The 19,610-nt window shown below is 52.5% G+C and overlaps 1 protein-coding gene across 1 annotated transcript; it reads left to right on the plus strand.

Moving 5' to 3' along the window:
* The first annotated feature begins 204 nt into the window (after positions 1-204).
* Positions 205-13,029, plus strand: KRT82 (keratin 82). Its single transcript, XM_055247350.1, has 9 exons — positions 205-673; positions 2,455-2,663; positions 4,995-5,055; positions 5,729-5,824; positions 6,203-6,367; positions 9,631-9,756; positions 10,402-10,622; positions 11,160-11,191; positions 11,763-13,029. Exons 1-9 carry the CDS (start codon positions 263-265, stop codon positions 11,981-11,983), a joined length of 1,542 nt encoding a protein of 513 aa, XP_055103325.1. The 5' UTR covers positions 205-262; the 3' UTR covers positions 11,984-13,029.
* Positions 13,030-19,610: the final 6,581 nt, after the last annotated feature.

Here is a 19,610-nt window from a genome sequence, read left to right on the forward strand (position 1 = left end):
GACAAATAGGATTTTTATAGGGCCCACTAGCACTGACCATTGGCCCCTTCTCTTTGCTCTTTGCTACCCTAATTATCCACATTGCTACTTAGCTCTGCCAATATCCCAAGCTCATAAACCTAGTTTAATGCTGATTTGGGGTTTGACCCAGCTCAGCCCTCCATCCCCCTATCAGATAAAAGGGGGGAAGCTGAGCCTGACTTGATCATCCTGCCCCCATTCTTTTCTCCAGGGCCCCATTTCTCTGCCTCTCTCTCCTGCCATGTCGTACCACTCCTTCCAGCCAGGCTCCAGGTGTGGCAGTCAGAGTTTCAGCTCTTACTCGGCTGTCATGCCCCGGATGGTCACTCACTATGCAGTGAGCAAGGGGCCATGCCGGCCCGGGGGTGGTGGGGGCCTCCGAGCTCTGGGCTGCCTCCGCTCACGGAGCCTGTGCAACGTGGGCTTTGGGAGGCCCCGGGTAGCCTCCAGGTGTGGAGGTACCCTACCTGGCTTTGGGTACCGACTGGGGGCCACCTGTGGGCCTTCTGCCTGCATCACCCCTGTCACCATCAATGAGAGCCTGCTGGTCCCACTGGCACTGGAGATTGACCCGACCGTGCAGAGGGTAAAGAGGGATGAGAAGGAGCAGATCAAGTGCCTCAATAACCGCTTCGCATCTTTCATCAACAAGGTAAGGGGGCAGTGGCCCAGGGCCGTGGGAGGACCCACTGCAGATCTGGGGTCTGGTCTTGTTCTGGTCCAAGGGAACCAGGAGGAGACTGACATTGAGGAAGCCTCAGTTTATCCAGTGGCCTCTCTCACATTCCACGACCACCAGCCTTTGAAAGCCAGTTAGATCAGACTCCGCACTAAACATTTCTGCTTCCTTGTCTTTTTTAAAATATATCATCTTTCTCTGAATATTATCTGACAAAATCACCCATCACCAAGGTTGCCTGAGGTCAGACTATAAGAGGAACTTCCAAAGCAACACTGAAAGGAATGAGCAGAGAGGCAGAGAAATGCCCTTCCTGATGAGGCTTTAACAGTAGAACTGCCTTCTGTGTGCCTGAGCTGTGTCACAACTCCTGAGCCTGAAGGTGAGGATGGGCACTGTGACTTCAGAATTTCCAATCAGTTTAGGCCTGGGATGAGAGGAAAGTGGACAGTCAGAGCTAGAGGCACAAGGTGACGGTCACGAAAGTCTTACATCTGTCATCCCCAGAGCCACTGAAAGGCTGCTAGGAAGGCACGCCTTCAGAAGGTGCTGAACTGGCCTGCCATCCCTCAGCAGCCTCTGGGTCCATCCCACGCCCCAGGGAGGCTCTTGGGGTGAGGATTCATTCCACAGTTTGAGCTGGTGTTTCTGGTGACCCTAAGGTTGAGGGGCAAGAGTCCTGGGCCAGAGGTCAGGAGCCCTGGCCACTGGCGTTGACTCTACTCCTATACCCGGAATCCCCGTGCAAGCCATTCACCTCTTGGCCTTTGGATGGTGCTGCCCGGTGAGGAAGGGGAGGAGTGACGGCGGGAGATTAGAGGAGGTAATATATGCCAAAGTGCTTCACAGAGGAACTTGTTTAGTCAAACTTACAGTTTTATTTCTAAAGTTTATTAAGTTCTGGCTATAAACTTACTCCAAAAACATGGGCCCTGATTAGCAACAACATCACAGCACCTTCTGTTAGGCTGGGAGCCTCGTGCTGATGCAGCCACTGACCAGAAGTAGGGCAATGCTACTTCTGTAGTTTTCTTGACAGACAATGCACAATATGGAAAATTCCAGAACAAGGGCTGGAGCCCACGTTCCCTTAGTCAATGTCCAGCCGGGTGGCCATGGTGAACTTACTCAACTCCTAATCTCTGTTTCCACTTTACAAAAAGGGAGGAGGAGGCCAGCAGCTGTCCACATTACTATGACCTGGACTTTTTTCAGATACAGCCATGTAGGATGAAGCATAGTAGGTGAAAAGAGCTTAGAGTCCCTTGATCTGACTTTTCCCCTGAGTGTCCCTAGGCTGTCATAAAGGAAAGCCTCGACCCCCAAGCTTCACATCCTCTGACATTAGTATGAAGTTAACAGAGTCCCTTCCCATACACTGTCCCAGGTAGGAGCTTTGGGAAGCAAAGTGAGGCTTGAAGGGACAGGATGTCTTGGTCAAGGTCACGAGGATAGAGAGAGGCAGGCAGGCAGTGCTGAAACAGGACTTGCCCAGGCCTCTTGGAGAAGTACTATCCACTACAACACACAACCTCTGAGTGGAAGGTAGGGGTCCACTAGGCTCTCCCAGGCAGGGGAGACACAGAGACACATACCCTCAGATGCCAGTCTATGCAGAGACCCTGATTTTTGCAAATTCTAGTGCACTGGTAGCCATGTGTTGGGAGAGAGGGCACAAACTCATTCCATTGTCCTCTCTAAGTCATGGTCCCCAGGATCTCTGCTGCCTGGTGACATTCCATTCTTGGCTGCAGGTCCGTTTCCTGGAGCAGAAGAACAAGCTGCTGGAGACCAAGTGGAACTTCATGCAGCAGCAGAGGTGCTGCCAGACCAACATCGAGCCCATCTTCGAGGGCTATATCAGCGCCCTTCGGCGGCAGCTGGACTGTGTGTCCGGGGACCGTGTGAGGCTAGAGTCAGAGCTCTGCAGCCTCCAGGCTGCACTGGAGGGCTACAAGAAAAAGTGAGTCAGTGCTGCTTTCACCCCACTGGTGGACCTGGGGCAAGGGACAGAAACAGTCCGGGCCCTGATTTCCCATTTATAAAATGGGAAGCCTAAACTTAGTTCACTGGGTGGCAGAACAGTTAGGTGGGATCGTGTCAGCAGGGCGCCCCACTTGGCACACGGTGGGAGCTCTGAGACTGTGTATTGCCATCTATCTCCCCACTACTCCACCTAAATAAGGCCCTCAGGATCTCTCTCTCTCTCTCTGTAAAACAAGCTCTTTCATGTGTGGCTTCTGGAGCTCCAGCTTCCGGCTGAAACTGCCTGTTCTGCCTTTGCAGATCCTGAACTACTTCCTATTCCACAGACAGATCCCCAGGCCTCTTCCCTCCTGGCCTTTGTTCCTGCTGCTTCTCCTGCCTGACACACCCCTCTCAGCATCTCTCTGCTCCATGTCCAAGCTACCACAGCCCACCTTTTCTTTCACCCCCAACTCTGGCTTCCTGCACAGCCCTTCTGCCCTTTTCCCGCATATCAGGCTCTAGCTCCTTCTGCCTCACTTCCCAGTTCTTTGTGGTTCCTGTTTTGTCTTCCGCCCCACTTGCTCCCGCTAAGGAAGTGCTCCAGATCTGATTCACAGCTTGGAGTAGGTGGTTGATAAGCATATGGTAATTAAGCGCTTGCAAGAGGTTGAGGCCCAGATAAATTGTCTCACCAGGTCCTGGGCCGAGTGCCCCATGGGAATCCAGTGTCCTATGGGAATCCAGTGCCCCGTGACAGTTCAGTGTCCTATGGGAGTGCATGTTAAAGGCAGGCAAGTTGAAACAGGTGTCTTTCTATTGAGGAGAAACAGGGCAAATATACTGAGAGCAACAGGTTAGAAGGGTTTGGGTCAGTGAAGTGGAGCCATGTTGGGGACACTCACTGCAGGTGTCAACCACATGCCTACTCAATGCCAGACACTGTGCTAGAAAGTGTGGGTGCTATTGAAAGAAAAAAGGCTAACTCTTTCCCAGTCCAGTGTGCACAGACCACCTGCACCTACACACAAACAGAGGAGAAGGGAGAGGAATCCCAAGAAAGGGAAAGAGCAGGAGTCCAGGAAGCCTTCTTGGAGGAGGTGCAATTTCCTCTGGCCCTTGGAGGATAATGGCTCATTCCAATGGCATTATCCTCCATTTTGGAAATGGGGAAAGGACAGGAATGGGTGGCAAGAAAGAGGAAGGGCCTGCCAAGTGAAGGGGACAACTCTAGCAGACTGTGACAGGTGAGATGCAGTGAGGCTGTGGGAGGGCTGGAGGCCAGCCCGTCAGCAGAAGCAATGCCTTTCTTGAGGAGTGAGTAGCAAGGTGAGATTAAGAGACAGGATTTGCAGCTCAGGATGAGAACTTTGGCTTTTAAAAGTGAGACAATTGAAGAAGGATGAGGTCCAACTGGTATTTTAAGAATAGCAAACACTTTCACAGTAAAGAGCCTGTGCCAGGCACTGTCCTAGTGCTCTTCAGGTATTAATGCATGTGACATGTTAGCTCACAACAGCCCTGTGAGGCAGAACTAGTGTTAGCCTCATTCTATGGATGACGAAGCTGTGCATCATGAGGCAGAAAGGCCAAGTCACTTACCCAACTTGCCCACAGCTTGCACAGGACAGAGCCAGGATTCAAACCCAGGGGGCTAGGCTCCAGAGTCCAGGGCCAGTGCTGCAGCAGTTCTGCTGGAAAAAAAGAGAGATGGGCATGATGAAGCAGAGAAGCTTTTAATGGATTGATGCTGCTCATCAAACTGAATCCCCTGACCAATTCCCTCTGCCTTAGGGGAGTGCTGAGTGGGCTGAGGAGCCCCAAGGAGCTTGAGGAAATAGCCTGGCTGTCTCTGTGGATCTGGTAAAATGGATAATTGCTACCTCTGCAAATGAACCACAGGTAGAGGCCAGGCTCTGAACCCTCCCAGCGAGGAGGATGCACAGGGTCAGCCGGGAATTTCAGTGACTCAGAAAAAACAGCTAGGCCAGCAGCACAGCCTTCTACGTTCCCAGGGGAGGCCACTAAGTGAAGTGAACCTCCTCGGCAGCAAGATGGAATGAAGGTAGCCTTAAGGAGGACTTCCCAGAGGAGGACTCATCGTGGGAAAAGGCTCCTGAGGAATGGGGAGAAGAGTAAACTTGAAAAGTGGCTACTTATCCATCTCAAGTGGGTGAAGGAGCTACAGTTGCCAAGACAGGCTGGACCTGGGCACTCCCCAGGGCATTCAGTCAGTGACAGGCAGAGCTGCCCCCAAAGGTCTGATGCCAAGATCTCTTCCAAAATCCACAAGCCCGATTAAAGCATTTTTTCCTGCCTTTTCCATCAGATACGAAGAGGAGCTCTCCCTGCGTCCCTGTGTCGAGAATGAGTTTGTTGCCTTGAAGAAGGTGAGGAGGATGCTCAGAGAGGCAGAGCCCCTGAGCTGGCCTGCCTTGCCCCAGGCCACCTAGCCCTGAACTCAGTCCACATGTGTCTGCAGCCCACCCACTCTGAAAAAGGGTTTTTCGCCCCTCAGACTCCTGTGCCAGCCCCACTAACCCTGAGAATGAGGAAGGCCGGCCTCCTCTCCCCCAGCTTTGTTCCCTTGCAAAAGGCCGGCCATTGGCCTGGTCCCCGCTTCCCCACTCATGCAGGCCAAAGCTGGGTTAGAGTCATGTCTAACCCTGCCCGAGCAGCTGGAGATGGGACAGATGCCAATGCCAAACCAAAACAGAAGCTCAAAAGCTCTGCCGCAAGCCCCCAAATACAACAACAATCGCGATGGTTCCTCAGGCAGGTAGCCAGGTATTTCCAGGCCCAGGCTCTGCAAAGTGGGCTCTGAGAGGCTGCTGCTAAGGCTCATTTAAACCCCACCCCCTTCAGATCCTTTTCCCATCAGGAAGCCAGGCCCAAGCCTGGGGTCCCAGGGCTAGGGACCCCTTTTTCCCCACCTCGGCTCCATCACCTCTTTGCTGCCCGTGGGCGTCCGTGAGGAAAGGTGAGCCCCACGCCTTCCCCCTGCCACCAGCTTGCCTGGGAGGTGGCCCAGCCAGGTCATATTCTGTCCCTGCTCTGCTGCAGGATGTGGACACAGCCTTCCTGATGAAGGCTGACCTGGAGACCAACGCAGAGGCGCTCGTGCAGGAGATTGACTTCCTGAAAGGCCTGTATGAGGAGGTACCCACAGCCCTGACCTTGGGTAGTTAGTCAAGGCTGGAGCCAAGGGATCGAGAGGGCAGCAGAGCGGCCGCCCGGTGGGCACATTTCAGGACAAGCATGGAAAGAGGTCCACACTGTAGAGACGATTCTCAGGCAGTGAGACTCACAGAAGTTGGATCATCCAGGCCATGGCTCACAGGCACCTCTGAGAAAGTCTCCACCAAGCTCTGGGCAACTAGAGGGTGGGGACAAGGAGTCAGTTGGTGACTGAAGCCCAGAACAGCCATAGCAGAGTTCTATGCACTCTGCTCTGGGAAGGTCAGAACGGGTTCTCCCCTTCTCCTGTCCCTGGACGCTCAGAGAGCTCACTCCTTCTCACCTGGGCCCTGCCCCCAGGAGATCTGCCTGCTCCAGTCTCAGATCTCTGAGACCTCGGTCATTGTGAAGATGGACAACAGCCGGGAGCTGGACGTGGACGGCATCATCGCTGAGATCAAGGCGCAGTATGATGACATCGCCAGCCGCAGCAAAGCTGAAGCAGAGGCCTGGTACCAGTGCCGGGTGAGGCCCGGGGTTTGGAGGCAGGGAGACTGGAGAGGTGACAAACCAGGGGAGGGGAGGACCCCCAGACTCCTTCCCCGCAGAAGTGGGTAAGGAGCTAATGAGAGCCACGCCATGCCACAGACACAGGGAATCCCATAAAGCCCAGCTGCTGTTGTTTCTGCCAGGCCCCAGGCCACTTCCCTGCAGAGCAAGTGGGAGGGACCCCTCCCCGCCCCGGACAATCCAGGACTGTCATCAGGGTGCCAGGGTGCCCAGCAGTTTTTACCTGCAGACTCACTGAAGTGCTCCTGTACGCAGCGTTCAATAAACACTAATTGGTGATGATGGCAAAGAGGGCTGTAAGCTTCGAGGTGTGGGAGGAGGCTAGTGGCATGGGGTGGCTACTAATGGTAGAGCAGAAACAGTGATTAAGATGGCCTCAGACTTAATAATTAGGGGCTTGCTTGGAGGGCAGGGGGGCCCTAAGGGTAATTAGATTTAACAAATATCATCAGCTCAGCCTCTCCTGCCCTGCCTGTGAAAGGCGCCAGGCATGCATGCACTCATTGGTCCACTCATTCAACACTGTGTATTCAGCATCAACCACGTGCCAAGCACAGTTCTAGAAGCTGGAGACACAGCAGGGAACAGAACAGACGCTAGTCCCTGCCTTCATGTCGCTTTCATTCCAGAGACAAGCTGGGGGCCAGGGTAGGGTTGGAGGGGCAGGGGGATGGATGATAAACAAGGCACATAAGTGCAGTGGATGTATGTTAGACTGTGATACCAAGTGCTAGGAAGAAAATAAACCAGGGGAAGGGTAGGGAGTGTTGGACTGCAGTTTCAAATAGGGTGGCCAGCAAGGATGTGCTTCCCAAACCAAAACGCCAGCTAGCAGGAAGTGATTGCAAAGGTGGAGCAGCAGGTAAAGGGAGTTTGATGACAGAGGGAACAAATTGTGTCACAAAGGCAAAGGTGTTGTCATTTGATCTAATCTTGAAGGACAAATAAGATTCAATGGGCCAGATGGGGGGAGGGTGTGCCAGGCTGAGCAGTGGGTGCTAGGACACAGCAGCAGAAAGTGAGGGGCCTGGAGTGCCATGTGCTGTGGAGATCGGGCTGGAGGGGTAGCTTTAGGCCAGGTCACAGCACATCTGCAGGGCTGTGCTAAGTCATTTGGCTTTGTTCTGAAGGCAGTGGGTGCCACTGCCCAGGGAGTGCCCAAAGTGATGCTCTGCCCATTTTCTGGTGCTCCATGGTGGCTGGAAGTATGAAAACTTGACCTGGAGTCAGCTCCTAGTGAACCCGTCTGTAGTATGTGGCCCACCCATGGCCAGGTTTCGCTCTGGCTGGCCTTTCCTCTAGGTGCCCCTGGCAACCACCATCAGCCATGTTGGGTTCAGGATTACAACCACCTCATTTTCCCATCCTGCTAAGTCAGAATCGTAGAGAAACTGCTATTAGTTAAAGATTGCATTTGGCTACCAGGATCAGAAATTCTAAAAAAAAAGAAAAAAAAAGTTAAAATTGAATTTTTACTTTTTTCTGAAGTAGCTTGAAGTACAAAATAGACTGCCTAGGACGACACAGAGGTTCTGTGACATCATCAGGGACCCAGGATCCTTCGAGTTCACCATTCTGCCATCTGTAATACATGCTCCATCCTCTTGGTTGCCTCATGTTCCAAGAAGGCTGCAGCACCTCCAATCTCACATGCTTACGCCTGGCAGCAAGGAGAACAGAGGCGAAAAAAGCCAACTGGGTCATTCCCCCTTTAAAGAGCTTACCCAGAAGCCCTACCCAGCCATGGTCATAGATCTCATTGATTGGAAGGCTGAGAAATATTCTCTTATCTGGGTTCATTGTTACCCTAAATAAAAGCAGGGTTCCATTTGGTTCTGGGTTTTTGCTGTTGTTGTTATTTTTGTTTTTGTTTATTTTGAGATGGAGTCTTGCTCTATTGCCCAGGCTGGAGTGCAGTGAGTGGTGCAATCTTGCCTCACTGCAACCTCTGCTTCCCAGGTTCAAGTGGTCCTCCTGACTCAGCCTCCCAAGTAGCTGGGATTATAAGCATGCACCACCATACTCAGCTAATTTGTGTATTTTTAGTAGCGATGGGGTTTCACCATGTTGTCCAGGCTGGTCTTGAACTCTTTTTTTTTTTTTTTTTTTTTTTTTTTTGAGACAGAGTCTCACTCTGTCTCCCAGGCTGGAGTGCAGTGGCGCGATCTCGGCTCACTGCAAGCTCCGCCTCCTGGGTTCACGCCATTCTCCTGCCTCAGCCTCTCTGAGTAGCTGGGACTACAGGCGCCTGCCACCACGCCCGGCTAATTTTTTTTTTTTGTATTTTTAGTAGAGACGGGGTTTCACTGTGGTCTCGATCTCCTGACCTCGTTATCCGCCCTCCTCGGCCTCCCAAAGTGCTGGGATTACAAGCGTGAGCCACCGCGCCCGGCCGGTCTTGAACTCTTGACCTCAAATGATCTGCCCGCCTCAGCCTTCCAAAATGCTGGCATTACAGGTGTCAGTCACTGAGCCCAGCCAGGGGTTCTGTTTTAAGAAGAGGAGAATGGATATTTATTGGGCAACTGCAGACTTTCCTACTGTAACCAAATAACAAAAGAGCCAATGAGTGTGATTATGTGCTTATCTCTCATTTTGCATTTTCTATATAATATGCTCCCACCCACTATCAGAAAACCTAAAGTCAGCTAATTTTTTAAAACTTACAAATGTAATCTGTACACACTACTATTCAGAAATTGGATTCAGAGTGCAAAGGTTTTTATAAAAAAGTGTTACCTCAAGGTAGGACATAAATTGCATTTTGGTTTTTTTTTTTTATTGTTTTTAGGGAAAACATACAAATGTTCTCATCCTGATGGGCAGTCCTTGGTCTGTTAGGCAACCCAGGCTGAGCACAGAAGCCCCTTCCAAGGTCCAGAGGCATATCTAAAAGGGATAGAGCCCTCAGGTGAACTTGGGCTCTGGGACAGAGAAAAGGACCAGACACGGAACAGCTAAACAGGGGAGGGGATCTCAGAGGTTGGAGAAAAATCTAACAAGCCTGGAGCTGAGGATGAGGTGAGATGGGAATCAGGAGCAGCCCACATAAAGGACCCCAAAATTGCCCAGAAGTGGAAGAAGGTAAAGGAGCAGTGTGAGAACCAGAGAGCACCCGAACTAGAAAGTCACGGGAGGAAAGACTGGGAACAGTGAGAAAAGAGGCTAGGAGATGCCACCTTGTGGGGCCTGGGGCTCTGACCTCTCTGTCCTGGCAGTATGAGGAGCTGAGAGTCACAGCTGGGAACCACTGTGACAACCTCCGCAACCGTAAGAACGAGATCCTGGAAATGAACAAGCTGATCCAGCGGCTGCAGCAAGAAATCGAGAATGTCAAAGCCCAGGTGAGACTGGGGAGGACCTCTTTGCTGCGAGAGCCATCGTAGACTGACTGGCCAGTCTGTGAAGTGCAGGGCGGGTTCAGTCCCTGCTGTGAGTGCCGCTGAAGAGGGAATAAACTTGTGCTGCCTTGCTCAACAGAAGCAAGCCCTTTCTACAAAAGGGCTGACCCACAGCAGGATGAGCGGCCGCAGGAAATAGGTCCCCAACAGAAATGAGGCGGCCAATGTCAGAGACGAAAAGCAAGGATGCTTCACTAGGTGCAAGTATAGAAAAGATGTGCTCCACGGTCCCTTCAGACCCAAAGACTGTGATTCTATGATCCTGAAATTCAAGATGACTCTCAATTGTTCATAAAATCAGACCCACTCCATTCTCCTGGGCTAGGGAAGACCAGCTAGGCATTTAAAATCTATTAGCCCCACAGAAATTCCTCAGCATACTTAAGAGGAAAATCCCAGCTCTCTTGGAGGTATTTTAGACAGAAAACCCATCCCAGTTCCCTGGAGGAACCAGACGTCGCAATCCTAGGATGAAGCTCACAAATGTGAGCCTGGCACATAGCCACCCCCGTGTTCTCTCTGCTCTTCTGCAAGTCTGGCTTGGGGCTCCAGGGCCCCCAATGATGCGTTTCTGTGCCCCTCCCACAGCGCTGCAAACTTGAGGGTGCCATAGCTGAGGCAGAGCAGCAGGGCGAGGCGGCTCTCAACGATGCCAAGTGCAAGCTGGCAGGGCTGGAGGAGGCTCTGCAGAAGGCCAAGCAGGACATGGCCTGCCTGCTCAAGGAGTACCAGGAGGTGATGAACTCCAAGCTGGGCCTGGACATCGAGATCGCCACCTACAGGCGCCTGCTGGAGGGCGAGGAACACAGGTGAGCTCCTGGGCGGGGGTGGTGGGGGGGGGGGGGGGTCAAAGACGGGCACCAGGTGTGGCCATTACCCAGCCCTCTGGCGGTGGCTGCTAGTATCTCTCACCTCTGTCCCCCACCACAGTCATTGAAAACCCACAGGCCGGGCGCGGTGGCTCACGCTTGTAATCCCAGCACTTTGGGAGGCCGAGGCAGGTGGATCACGAGGTCAGGAGATAGAGACCGCGGTGAAACCCCGTCTCTACTAAAAATACAAAAAATTAGCCGGGCATGGTGGTGGGCGCCTATAGTCCCAGCTACTCGGAGAGGCTGAGGCAAGAGAATGGCATGAACCCAGGAGGCGTAGCTTGCAGTGAGCCGAGATTGCGCCACTGCACTCCAGCCTGGGCGACAGAGTGAGACTCCGTCTCAAAAAAAAAAAAAAAAAAAGAAAACCCACAGCAGCACATGGTCCACAGTGAGGGTGGGAGTGGGGAGATGCTGCATTTACCTGCATCTGTTTGATGTAGTTACCTGTCTTCTTTTTCCTCTCATCCCCAGGCTGTGCGAAGGCATCGGGCCCGTGAATATCTGTAAGTAGATGAGCCTTGCCCCACTGGCTCTGGGGTCTTGGGGGTTGGTCACCCCAAAACAGGCAGCCACACCACCCCTTCCCAGACCTCTGATGCCTCCCCTACCCCAAAGGAAGAGCTCTGTCTGCCGTGAGCTCCCAGGCTGGTGGAAAGGGCTATCCAAATCTTTTGGGAGTCAGACTAGGAGCAGATTTGCAACAGTGGCAACAGCATGGTCCAAGTGCTTCAGGGCCCAGAAGCCACAAAGAACCACCCTGAAAAGAGAACGCTCTTCTAGAGGAAGAGAATTTGAAGCAAGCTTAGGAAGGAGGGAACAGTAGAAACTGAGAAAGGGTGAAGCTGAATCCGGCCTGGCCTTGCCCAGGCTCTACAGAAAGGAGAGAGGTGCACGAGGACCTTGCAAGCACTTTACGTGGCTAGGGTGGGAGACGCGGAGGCTGGAGGCTGGAATGGGGTGTCTGTAGAGGTGAGTGGCAGGAGGTGGGAGGAATGGCCTGGCTGAGTAGTTTCAGGGCAGTACACTGAGAGCCACACCGTGTGGGGCCCTGAGCACCCCTTCCTGTTCCCACAGCAGTGAGCAGCTCCAAAGGCGCCTTCCTGTATGAGCCATGTGGTGTCAGCACGCCTGTCCTCAGCACTGGCGTCCTCAGGAGCAGTGGGGGCTGCAGCATCGTGGGCACTGGTGAACTGTATGTCCCCTGCGAGCCCCAGGGGCTACTGAGCTGTGGGAGCGGGCGGAACTCCAGCACGAAGCTAGGAGCTGGGGGCAGCTCCCCCAGCCACAAGTGTTAGCATGACCCCAGACCTGCAGGAGACAGGGCCCCTGCCCCATGGCCCTGGATGTCACACTCCCACCAGGGCTGAAGACAAGGATGTTCCAAAACCCCACCTCCCTGTATTGACTCCACATTCCCCTCCAGTGTTCCCTCCTTGGGAGCTGAGCTGCCCCTAGGACCCCTCCTTTGCTTCATGAGTCACCTTCCACTCACCTGTGTGCAGACCCTCAGCTAGGCCCAGAGGGTGGGGACAGAGGGCAGAGAAAGAGAATGCATTGCTCTTAACTGCAGAATGGCAATAACCCCCAAAAGGTCAAATGGGCATGCCACAGTTCTGCTCTGTGGATCATCCCATGGAAGTTTCCTCACAAAGCCAGCTCCTCTCCCACCACAGGCTCCACACTGCCCTTACTTCAGGCTCTCATGCCCCTAAGAAAAGTGAATTTCCTTTAACACCACCTGAAACACGCACACTGCAAATATCAAAAGGAGACACCTCCAAATCCCACTCTAAATTCCAAAACCAAGTGCCACGATTTCAGGATAGTCAGGGCCTGCCAATGTCCTCTCAGCACAGAGAATCAAGAGGTGGCCTTTGGGCAGTAGATTTACTTTCTCAGGTATGTTGAACCCAAACTATGAGAATAAATCTTTCTCCTGAGCTCACATTGGCAGGTGATGTCAGGCAAATGCCTAGAACAAAGGGCAAAGGGATATGGAATGTTTACTGGACAGATGGAAAACCAAAAACAGGTATCATTTGCTCAATGGTATCAGTCCCGCCTCCACCCAACCCCTTCTGTACATAGCCACCCCTCCCTGTTCCCCATCCCTTTAGCTCCTTTTGCTTTTAGTCTGATATGACAGTGATGTGGGGCTGCCCCAGCTGACTTGGAGGCCCTGGCTCAGGAGCTCATAGATGGAGGAGGTGTGGGATGACTCCACCTCCCAGAAGCCCCTCGTGCCAAGCCTGTCCCACTGGGGCTCCAGGGCCTCTGCCCTGAACATCTGGACTTCTGTTCAAAATAAACCTGCTCTGTTCGTGGATTATAGAAATCAGGATTATTTACTCTGCTTTGTGGAAAGTGTGATAAGGCTGAGGGGGAACTGGTGAGCAGCTTTTTGGGACTGGAGTCTTGGGAACAGAAATGAATAATATTATACAAACAGAAACGCTACATGTAAATAATTTGCAAATGGCCTGTGGAAGAAATAGGGCTCCATACAAATCACACTTAAAACCTGCACGCCACACCCCAATGGTTCGCAAGTCACTTGCCGTGTTAAAAACCACAAGCCCATTGCACACAGGCCTCCTCACTCCATGGTGCCCTATACACATCCTAGAGAAAATCCTTGGGGTCCTCTATCATGTCTAGACTTAGCAGCCCCCAAGCCCTAGGCTCTGTCCCTATCCAGAACCATTCTCAGTGCCTGGATACTCCCAGCTCCAGGAAAGCAGTGAAGATGGTGGCAGCCCATGGAGTGAGGAGGACCAGGACACTCCAGTCACCTCTCCCCATTTAGAAGCCCAAGACCTGGAGATTTGGCGGCAGTGCTTCCACCCTCTGCGAGGCCTCAGTCCTCTTTCCTCTGCCTCACTGACCCCCTGAAACAGCCTCTCCTGGTGGGGTGCTTTCCCCCTTGTGGCACCCCTCTCCTGAGAGTTGGGATGACTCCCCACTCTCCCCAAAGAGCACCCATGCTGCACCAAGCCCTGCATTAGAGGCTGGTGCTGCAGAAATGACTAAGACGCCCTCTTAACCTTGGAAGCACACTCAGCCTCCCGGAGAGAGGATTCATAAATAATGAGGGCCAAACAGCATGGGAGCCCCAAGAAGCAGCTCACGACTGCCTGGCGAGGGTCAGAGACATGATCACAGGAAAGACTGTATGGACAGGGGCTGAAGGGAAGTCTAGAGTCAGATCTGTGGGCAAGCGTAGTCAGCAGAACCCTTTCCTTCACATTCTCATTGGCTCAGTCTGCATCTCTCAAGCATCTGCTATGGGGCTGGCTACCCAGGGCCTGGAGACAGTGTGGGGAATGAGACAGCCCTGGTCACGGCCAGTTTACCCCATAAGTGCGGTAGACACTGTATGTAGGGCCGATGGTAGAGAATGTAAGACGGGGCAGCCACTGTGGAAGACAGCCTGGCAGTTCCTGAGCGTGGTCCCCACAGAGGTACCAGGTGAGTCAGCACTATCACTCGTAGGCATACACCCAAGAGAGATAGAAACCTATGTCCGTGCAAAAACATGCCTGTGAAAGTTTATCACAACATTATTCCTAATAAATAAAAGGTGGAAACAACACTGTGTAGACATGTCACAGTGTCTATCCAAAATATGGCACACCTACACAATGGAATATTCTCTGCCATATAAAGGAGACCTGTGCTGATACATGCTACAGCATAGATGAACCTCGGAAACATTATGCAAAGTGAAAGAAGCCAGTCACAAAAGGCCACCTATTTTATAATTCCGTTGGTATGAATGTCCAGAATATGGGAATCCACAGAGAAAGCAGAGCTGTGGCTGCTTAGGGCTGGAAGGAGCAGAAGACAGAGCTTAGGGGAGTCATAGGAGCCACAGCTAAACGTTTCTTTAGCCCGGTGCGGTGGCTGCACCTGCAGTCCCAGCTACTTGGGAAGCTGAAGCAGGAGGATCACTTGAGCCCAGAAGTTCAAGGCTGCAGTGAGCTATAATCGCACCACTGCACTCCAGCCTGGGTGACAGAGCAAGACCTTGTCGCTTAAAAAATATTTTTTTTTTTGATAAAAAATAAAGGTTTCTTCTGGGGTGATGAAAATGTTCTAAAATTGGCTGTATTGATGGTTGCACATTCTAAAAGCCATTGACTCTTACATTGTAAATGAATGAATTATACAGTAATAGGAATTATACCTCAATAAGGCTATTTTTTTGAAATGGGGCCTTGGCTGCACGCCCCATGGGCTTACAGCCTACCACGAAATACAGATGGGGGACGCAAAATTACAGCTGTGAGGACTGTTGTGATAGTGGCAGAGCAGAAGGCCATGGGGACAGAACCGAGGGTCCTGCCTTAGTCCTGAGGCTCTGGAAGCTCCCAGGAGGAGGCGCAGGCAAGCCTGAGCCCTGGAGGCCCACAGGACTGTCTGGGCAGGATGCTGGCAGCAGGCTCCAGGCTGGGGCATCACAGCTGCCAGCTGGGCATGCAGCACATGGCTGGGGCCTGTAAGTGTGATTCCGGGGATGCACATCCACATGCAGGGAAGGAGAGAAGGAAATGATGGATCTGAGAGCCTTGTTCCCACTTGAAGCCTCGTCTTTCTGGACCTGGACCTGGATCCAGCTCCACTCCCTGCTGAGGACTAACTCAGAGCACCCTAGAGCCACAGGGACCCTCCACCCTGTAGTCAGCAAACAGATTCCAAGGAGACTGGCCACCCCATCTCACAGATGGCTGCCCGAGGCCCAGGACACAGCCCACCTTGGTGTTGGGACTGAGCTAAGAATGAAGGAGGAGAGGGAAGGAAGACTCCCCTCACTGCGGTGAGGCAGGCTCGGGGCCTGGTGACCACCCCCTTGGGATTTTGGTTCCAGAGTGCCTGGCCCCTGATAAGTGTCTGCTGGGCAGAGAGGCTGCCTGGAGCCATCCCGTAAGCACTGCTCATCCCAGGAGTGTGCTCCGGCGCTCAGCCCTGGATGTGAGCACAGAGACCAGGGCACCCCCTCCAGGACACCCACCGGGGACTCCGCAGCATCGTTCAGCTCTGTCCGCATTCCCCCTTCCTCCCCAGGAGAGGAGACATTCAAAACAGGTGGGACAAAAGTGCCTCCTGGTGGTGGCTGGGATGTCTGCATTCCATTCAACACAGCAAACACCTCCTGAGTATCTTCTGGGGTCAGCCCTGCAATGGGTGCTGGAATACAGTGGGAACAGGCCTCTGCCCCCTGCCCTGGTGAGAAAGAGAACCGTCTGCATGAAGCCAGAGTTTCACTGCACTCGGCTTGTCCTGGAGTCTCCTAACCCCAGCCCCTCCAGAGTGTGCCAGTGAGGATAGGATGGGGAACAACCCAGAGAGGCCTAGGGAGTCTGGGGGGACCCGGAGTGGAGCTCTGTGTTTCTGTGTCTGTCTCCACAGAAAGTCTCCCATTTCCTGGCCCTCTTCCTCCTGAAGCTCTCAAGTGCTCACCAGAGTTTCTCTCCCTCCCACACAGCCCTCCTTGTTCCCCTGGCCCCTCCCTTGGGTGACTCTGCCCCTAATGGCCCTTCCTCACACCAGTCACATCTGTGGTCCCAGGTCCACCCACGATTGCCACGCTCCAGCCAGGGTCACCAAGTACCCAGAAAGAATCCTGGCAGGGGCTTGAATTGGGAAAATGGCTCTAGAAATGGCACGCTGAGCAGAGAAGGGGCGTTTGGGGTCACTGAACCTGGAAGAGGCTGTCCTAGCCATCCTAGCACCTAAGTGCAATGCCAGGCACACATTAGCAACCAATAAAGGTGTGTTGAAGCAAACTGAACTAGATGTCTACCAGCAGCAACATTTTCACTCTGAACAGGTGACAGCCATGTGGGCCATGTGAGACATTGCATTAAACCTGAAAAAACCATCCTTCCTGGAAGAAGTGCGAGGGGTGGGTAAAAAACAAGAAGGGGGTGATTTATCTCCCCTGGGGAGGTGTGTTCATTCGTCTGAGAGGGGAGAGAGGAGGAGGTACTGGCAAGGGTGGCCTAGCCTCTCACACACACCCCCTGCCCTCTGACCCGCCCCCGCTGGGGGGACTCTGAAGCTTCCTTTCCCAGCAGGAGCAGGTCTCAGCATGAAAACTTCTCCCGCCAGTGCCTCTCTCCAGCACAAACTCGTCCCCAGGCTAAACAGAAGCCCTCTGAAGACTTCTCAGAATCTGGGCTTCCCCTGTCATCCCCTTTCCCACACACACACCCAGCCACAGCGCAAACAGGGTTCCCAGAACCTGCATGGCCAACCAGGATGTCTCCCTCCCTCAGGCAGCCCTTTCCCTCCCTTTCCTCTGCTCAGCGTTTCTGCCTCCTCCCTGCTCCACAGATAGGATCCTGATGACCCAGCAGCCAGGCATAGTAATGCAGCCACAGAGCCTGGGCTCAGCCCGCAGGTCTCTGGAGTTACACTCAGGCTGACTGACAACAGCAAGAAGAAACTGTTGCAGCAGCAAAACCTCCCACCCAAAGTTGCCAGGGCAACTCCGCCCCCTCTCCCCACCTGCCACCCCCTAAAAAATGACTGAGGGTTGTGTTTTGCATCGTCTGGCGAAACAATGCCTCCAAACTGCAAACTGCTGATGGCGACAGTTCATCGCAGAGCAGGGGCTATGCTTGACTGGTCCCAATTACAATTACCCCCACCCCACCCAGCCTGATCGGGGTTGAGGGAAGCTGGGACATGAGACAGGAATGGCTAATGGGGTATGAACGCGTCTGCCTCTGGAGCGGGAAGGAGGCAGGTGTGGATGGAAACAGGGATGACTGTGTAGAAGTGAAGGGAGGATTGTGCAAAACAGAGAAGAAAAGGGAGGAAGGGAGGGAGGAAAGAGCAAGGGAAAAGAATGGAGTACAGTAGCAGCTGCCAGGCACTGCACAGTGCACATCCCAGGCACTTCCTAGTCAATCCTCATCATACTACGAAACAGGGAATATTCCATATTAACATGAGGAAACTGAGGCTTAGAGGTTAAACAATTTCCCCAAGGTCACTGGTATACCATAGGGGTGGAAGGGACTACTATCATTACTTAGAATGGCCAATGCATGCCGAAAATTGTTAATAAGCTGGTTGTATTTGGTTTTAAAGTTCTCTGCAGATAAGTTCCCCTAGTGCCTGCACCTGCAGCAGAACCTGGCCACCATCCTGCCCTTGGTATAGCACTATCCAAGATCATACTGCTAGTCGGTGACAAATCTGAGTTTCACCCAGGTCCATCTGACTCTAAAATCGATATCATCTTCTGGGTCCCCACCAGGGTTCTTTAGGCAGGCCATCCCTCCCACTCCCTTCCCCTTTCACCTCCACCAGACAGCCTCTGGTTCCCCTGTCCCAATCTCCTGGAACCCCTCGCCTGGCCTCAGAGTAGTGGGATGCCCTTTCGTTCAAGCAGCCTGGCTCAAACCCCAAGAGGCTGGAGCTGGGGGACAAACTGGATTGGTACTCCTGTGAGCTCTTGAGTTTCTGCACCACTGTCCCCACCTGGGCCATTCCTGTCCATTTGGGAACTTGGAGTCTCTTTTTCCTGAAATATCTTCAAAATCAAATGCCCAAATTCCTGTTCTTCATAATTCCTGTTTCTTTCTCCTCCTGCTTTTAATCTTTGCAGCCTCTTCCGTTCACTCAACGAAACTATACAGAATGCCCACCATGTGCCCCACTCTGAGTCCTGGGGACCCCTAAGAGAGCAAAATGCACAGCAGTGTCTGCCTCCTAAAGCTTTGCTCCAGCCAGTGCAAGTCAACAACAACAACAGGCAAATCCACTCAAGGAGAAGACCTCAGATGGCTGTAAATGCTCAGGCGACAAGGAAGCAGGGCAGGCATACAGGGAGGACAGGGAGTTTCCTCCTTAGAAGTTTAGAGGATGACATATGAACAAAGCCCTGGAAGAGTCGAGGGACCCCACCATGCAGCTATTTGAGGAAAAAGGTTCCCAGCAGAGAAAATGGCAAGGGGGTAAGCGTTCGAGGCAGGAGTCATTCTGCCTGTTTGATGGACAGCCAGGATGCCCAAGTGGCTTCAACAGAGTGGGCAGCAGGACAGGTGGAGGGGATGAGGTCAGGGAAGAGGGAGGCACACTGCATAGTGTCTTACAGGGCATTGACTCTGAGTGGGTGGGAAACCATGGGAGGAGTTTCGGCATGGAAATAGCATGATCTGACATGTTTTTAAAGGATCGCTCTGTGCTGCTAAGAAAAGTCTGAAGGGGCAAGGGAGGAAGCTGGGAGACCAGCTGGAGTGTAGTTCAGAAGATCCTGTGGGAAGAGATGGGCCTGGGCCAGCATGGCAGCGGTAGGATGGTGAGAAGGAGTAGGAGTCTGGATATATTTTGAAGGGAGAATTTGCCAATGAATTGAATGTGGGAAAAGGGAAATAAAAAACAGAGGACAAAAGGATGACTCCAAGATTTCTGGCATGAACTACTGCAGAGACAGTGATGTTGGCAAGTGGAACATATTTAGTAGAAACAATTAGGAGAACAGTTTTGGTCATAAAGTCAGCCCCCTGTATCTGTGGCTCCCACATTTGTGGATTCAACCAACTGCAGATTGAAACTATTAAAAAAATTGCATTTGTGCTGAACAAGTACAGACTTTTTTCTTGTCAACAGAGTATAACAACTATTTACATAGCATTTACATTGTATTAGGTATTATAATCCAGTGATTATTTCAAGTATACAGGAGGATGTGCATGGGTTACATGCAAATACTACACCATTTTATATCCGAGGCTCGATGAACATCCGTGGATTTTGGTATCCACAGGGGGTCCTGGAACCAACTACCTGGGGATACCAAGGGACGACTGTATTAAGTTTGAGATGCCTATCTAATATCCAAATAGAGATGTCAGTTAAAATATATGTGTGGCGTTTAGGGGTAGGGAGGTCTGAGACAGAGATGTGCCT

This window comes from Symphalangus syndactylus, chromosome 17, assembly GCF_028878055.3.
Source record: "Symphalangus syndactylus isolate Jambi chromosome 17, NHGRI_mSymSyn1-v2.1_pri, whole genome shotgun sequence".
Taxonomy (NCBI): domain Eukaryota; kingdom Metazoa; phylum Chordata; class Mammalia; order Primates; family Hylobatidae; genus Symphalangus; species Symphalangus syndactylus.

Excerpts from the sequence above, each read along its gene's own strand:
- KRT82 (XM_055247350.1), top strand. The coding sequence starts at position 263 with ATGTCGTACCACTCCTTCCAGCCAGGCTCCAGGTGTGGCAGTCAGAGT. Across the intron at positions 6,368-9,630 it reads AGGCCTGGTACCAGTGCCGG|TATGAGGAGCTGAGAGTCAC; the intron begins GTGAGGCCCGGG and ends CTGTCCTGGCAG. Across the intron at positions 11,192-11,762 it reads CATCGGGCCCGTGAATATCT|CAGTGAGCAGCTCCAAAGGC; the intron begins GTAAGTAGATGA and ends CTGTTCCCACAG.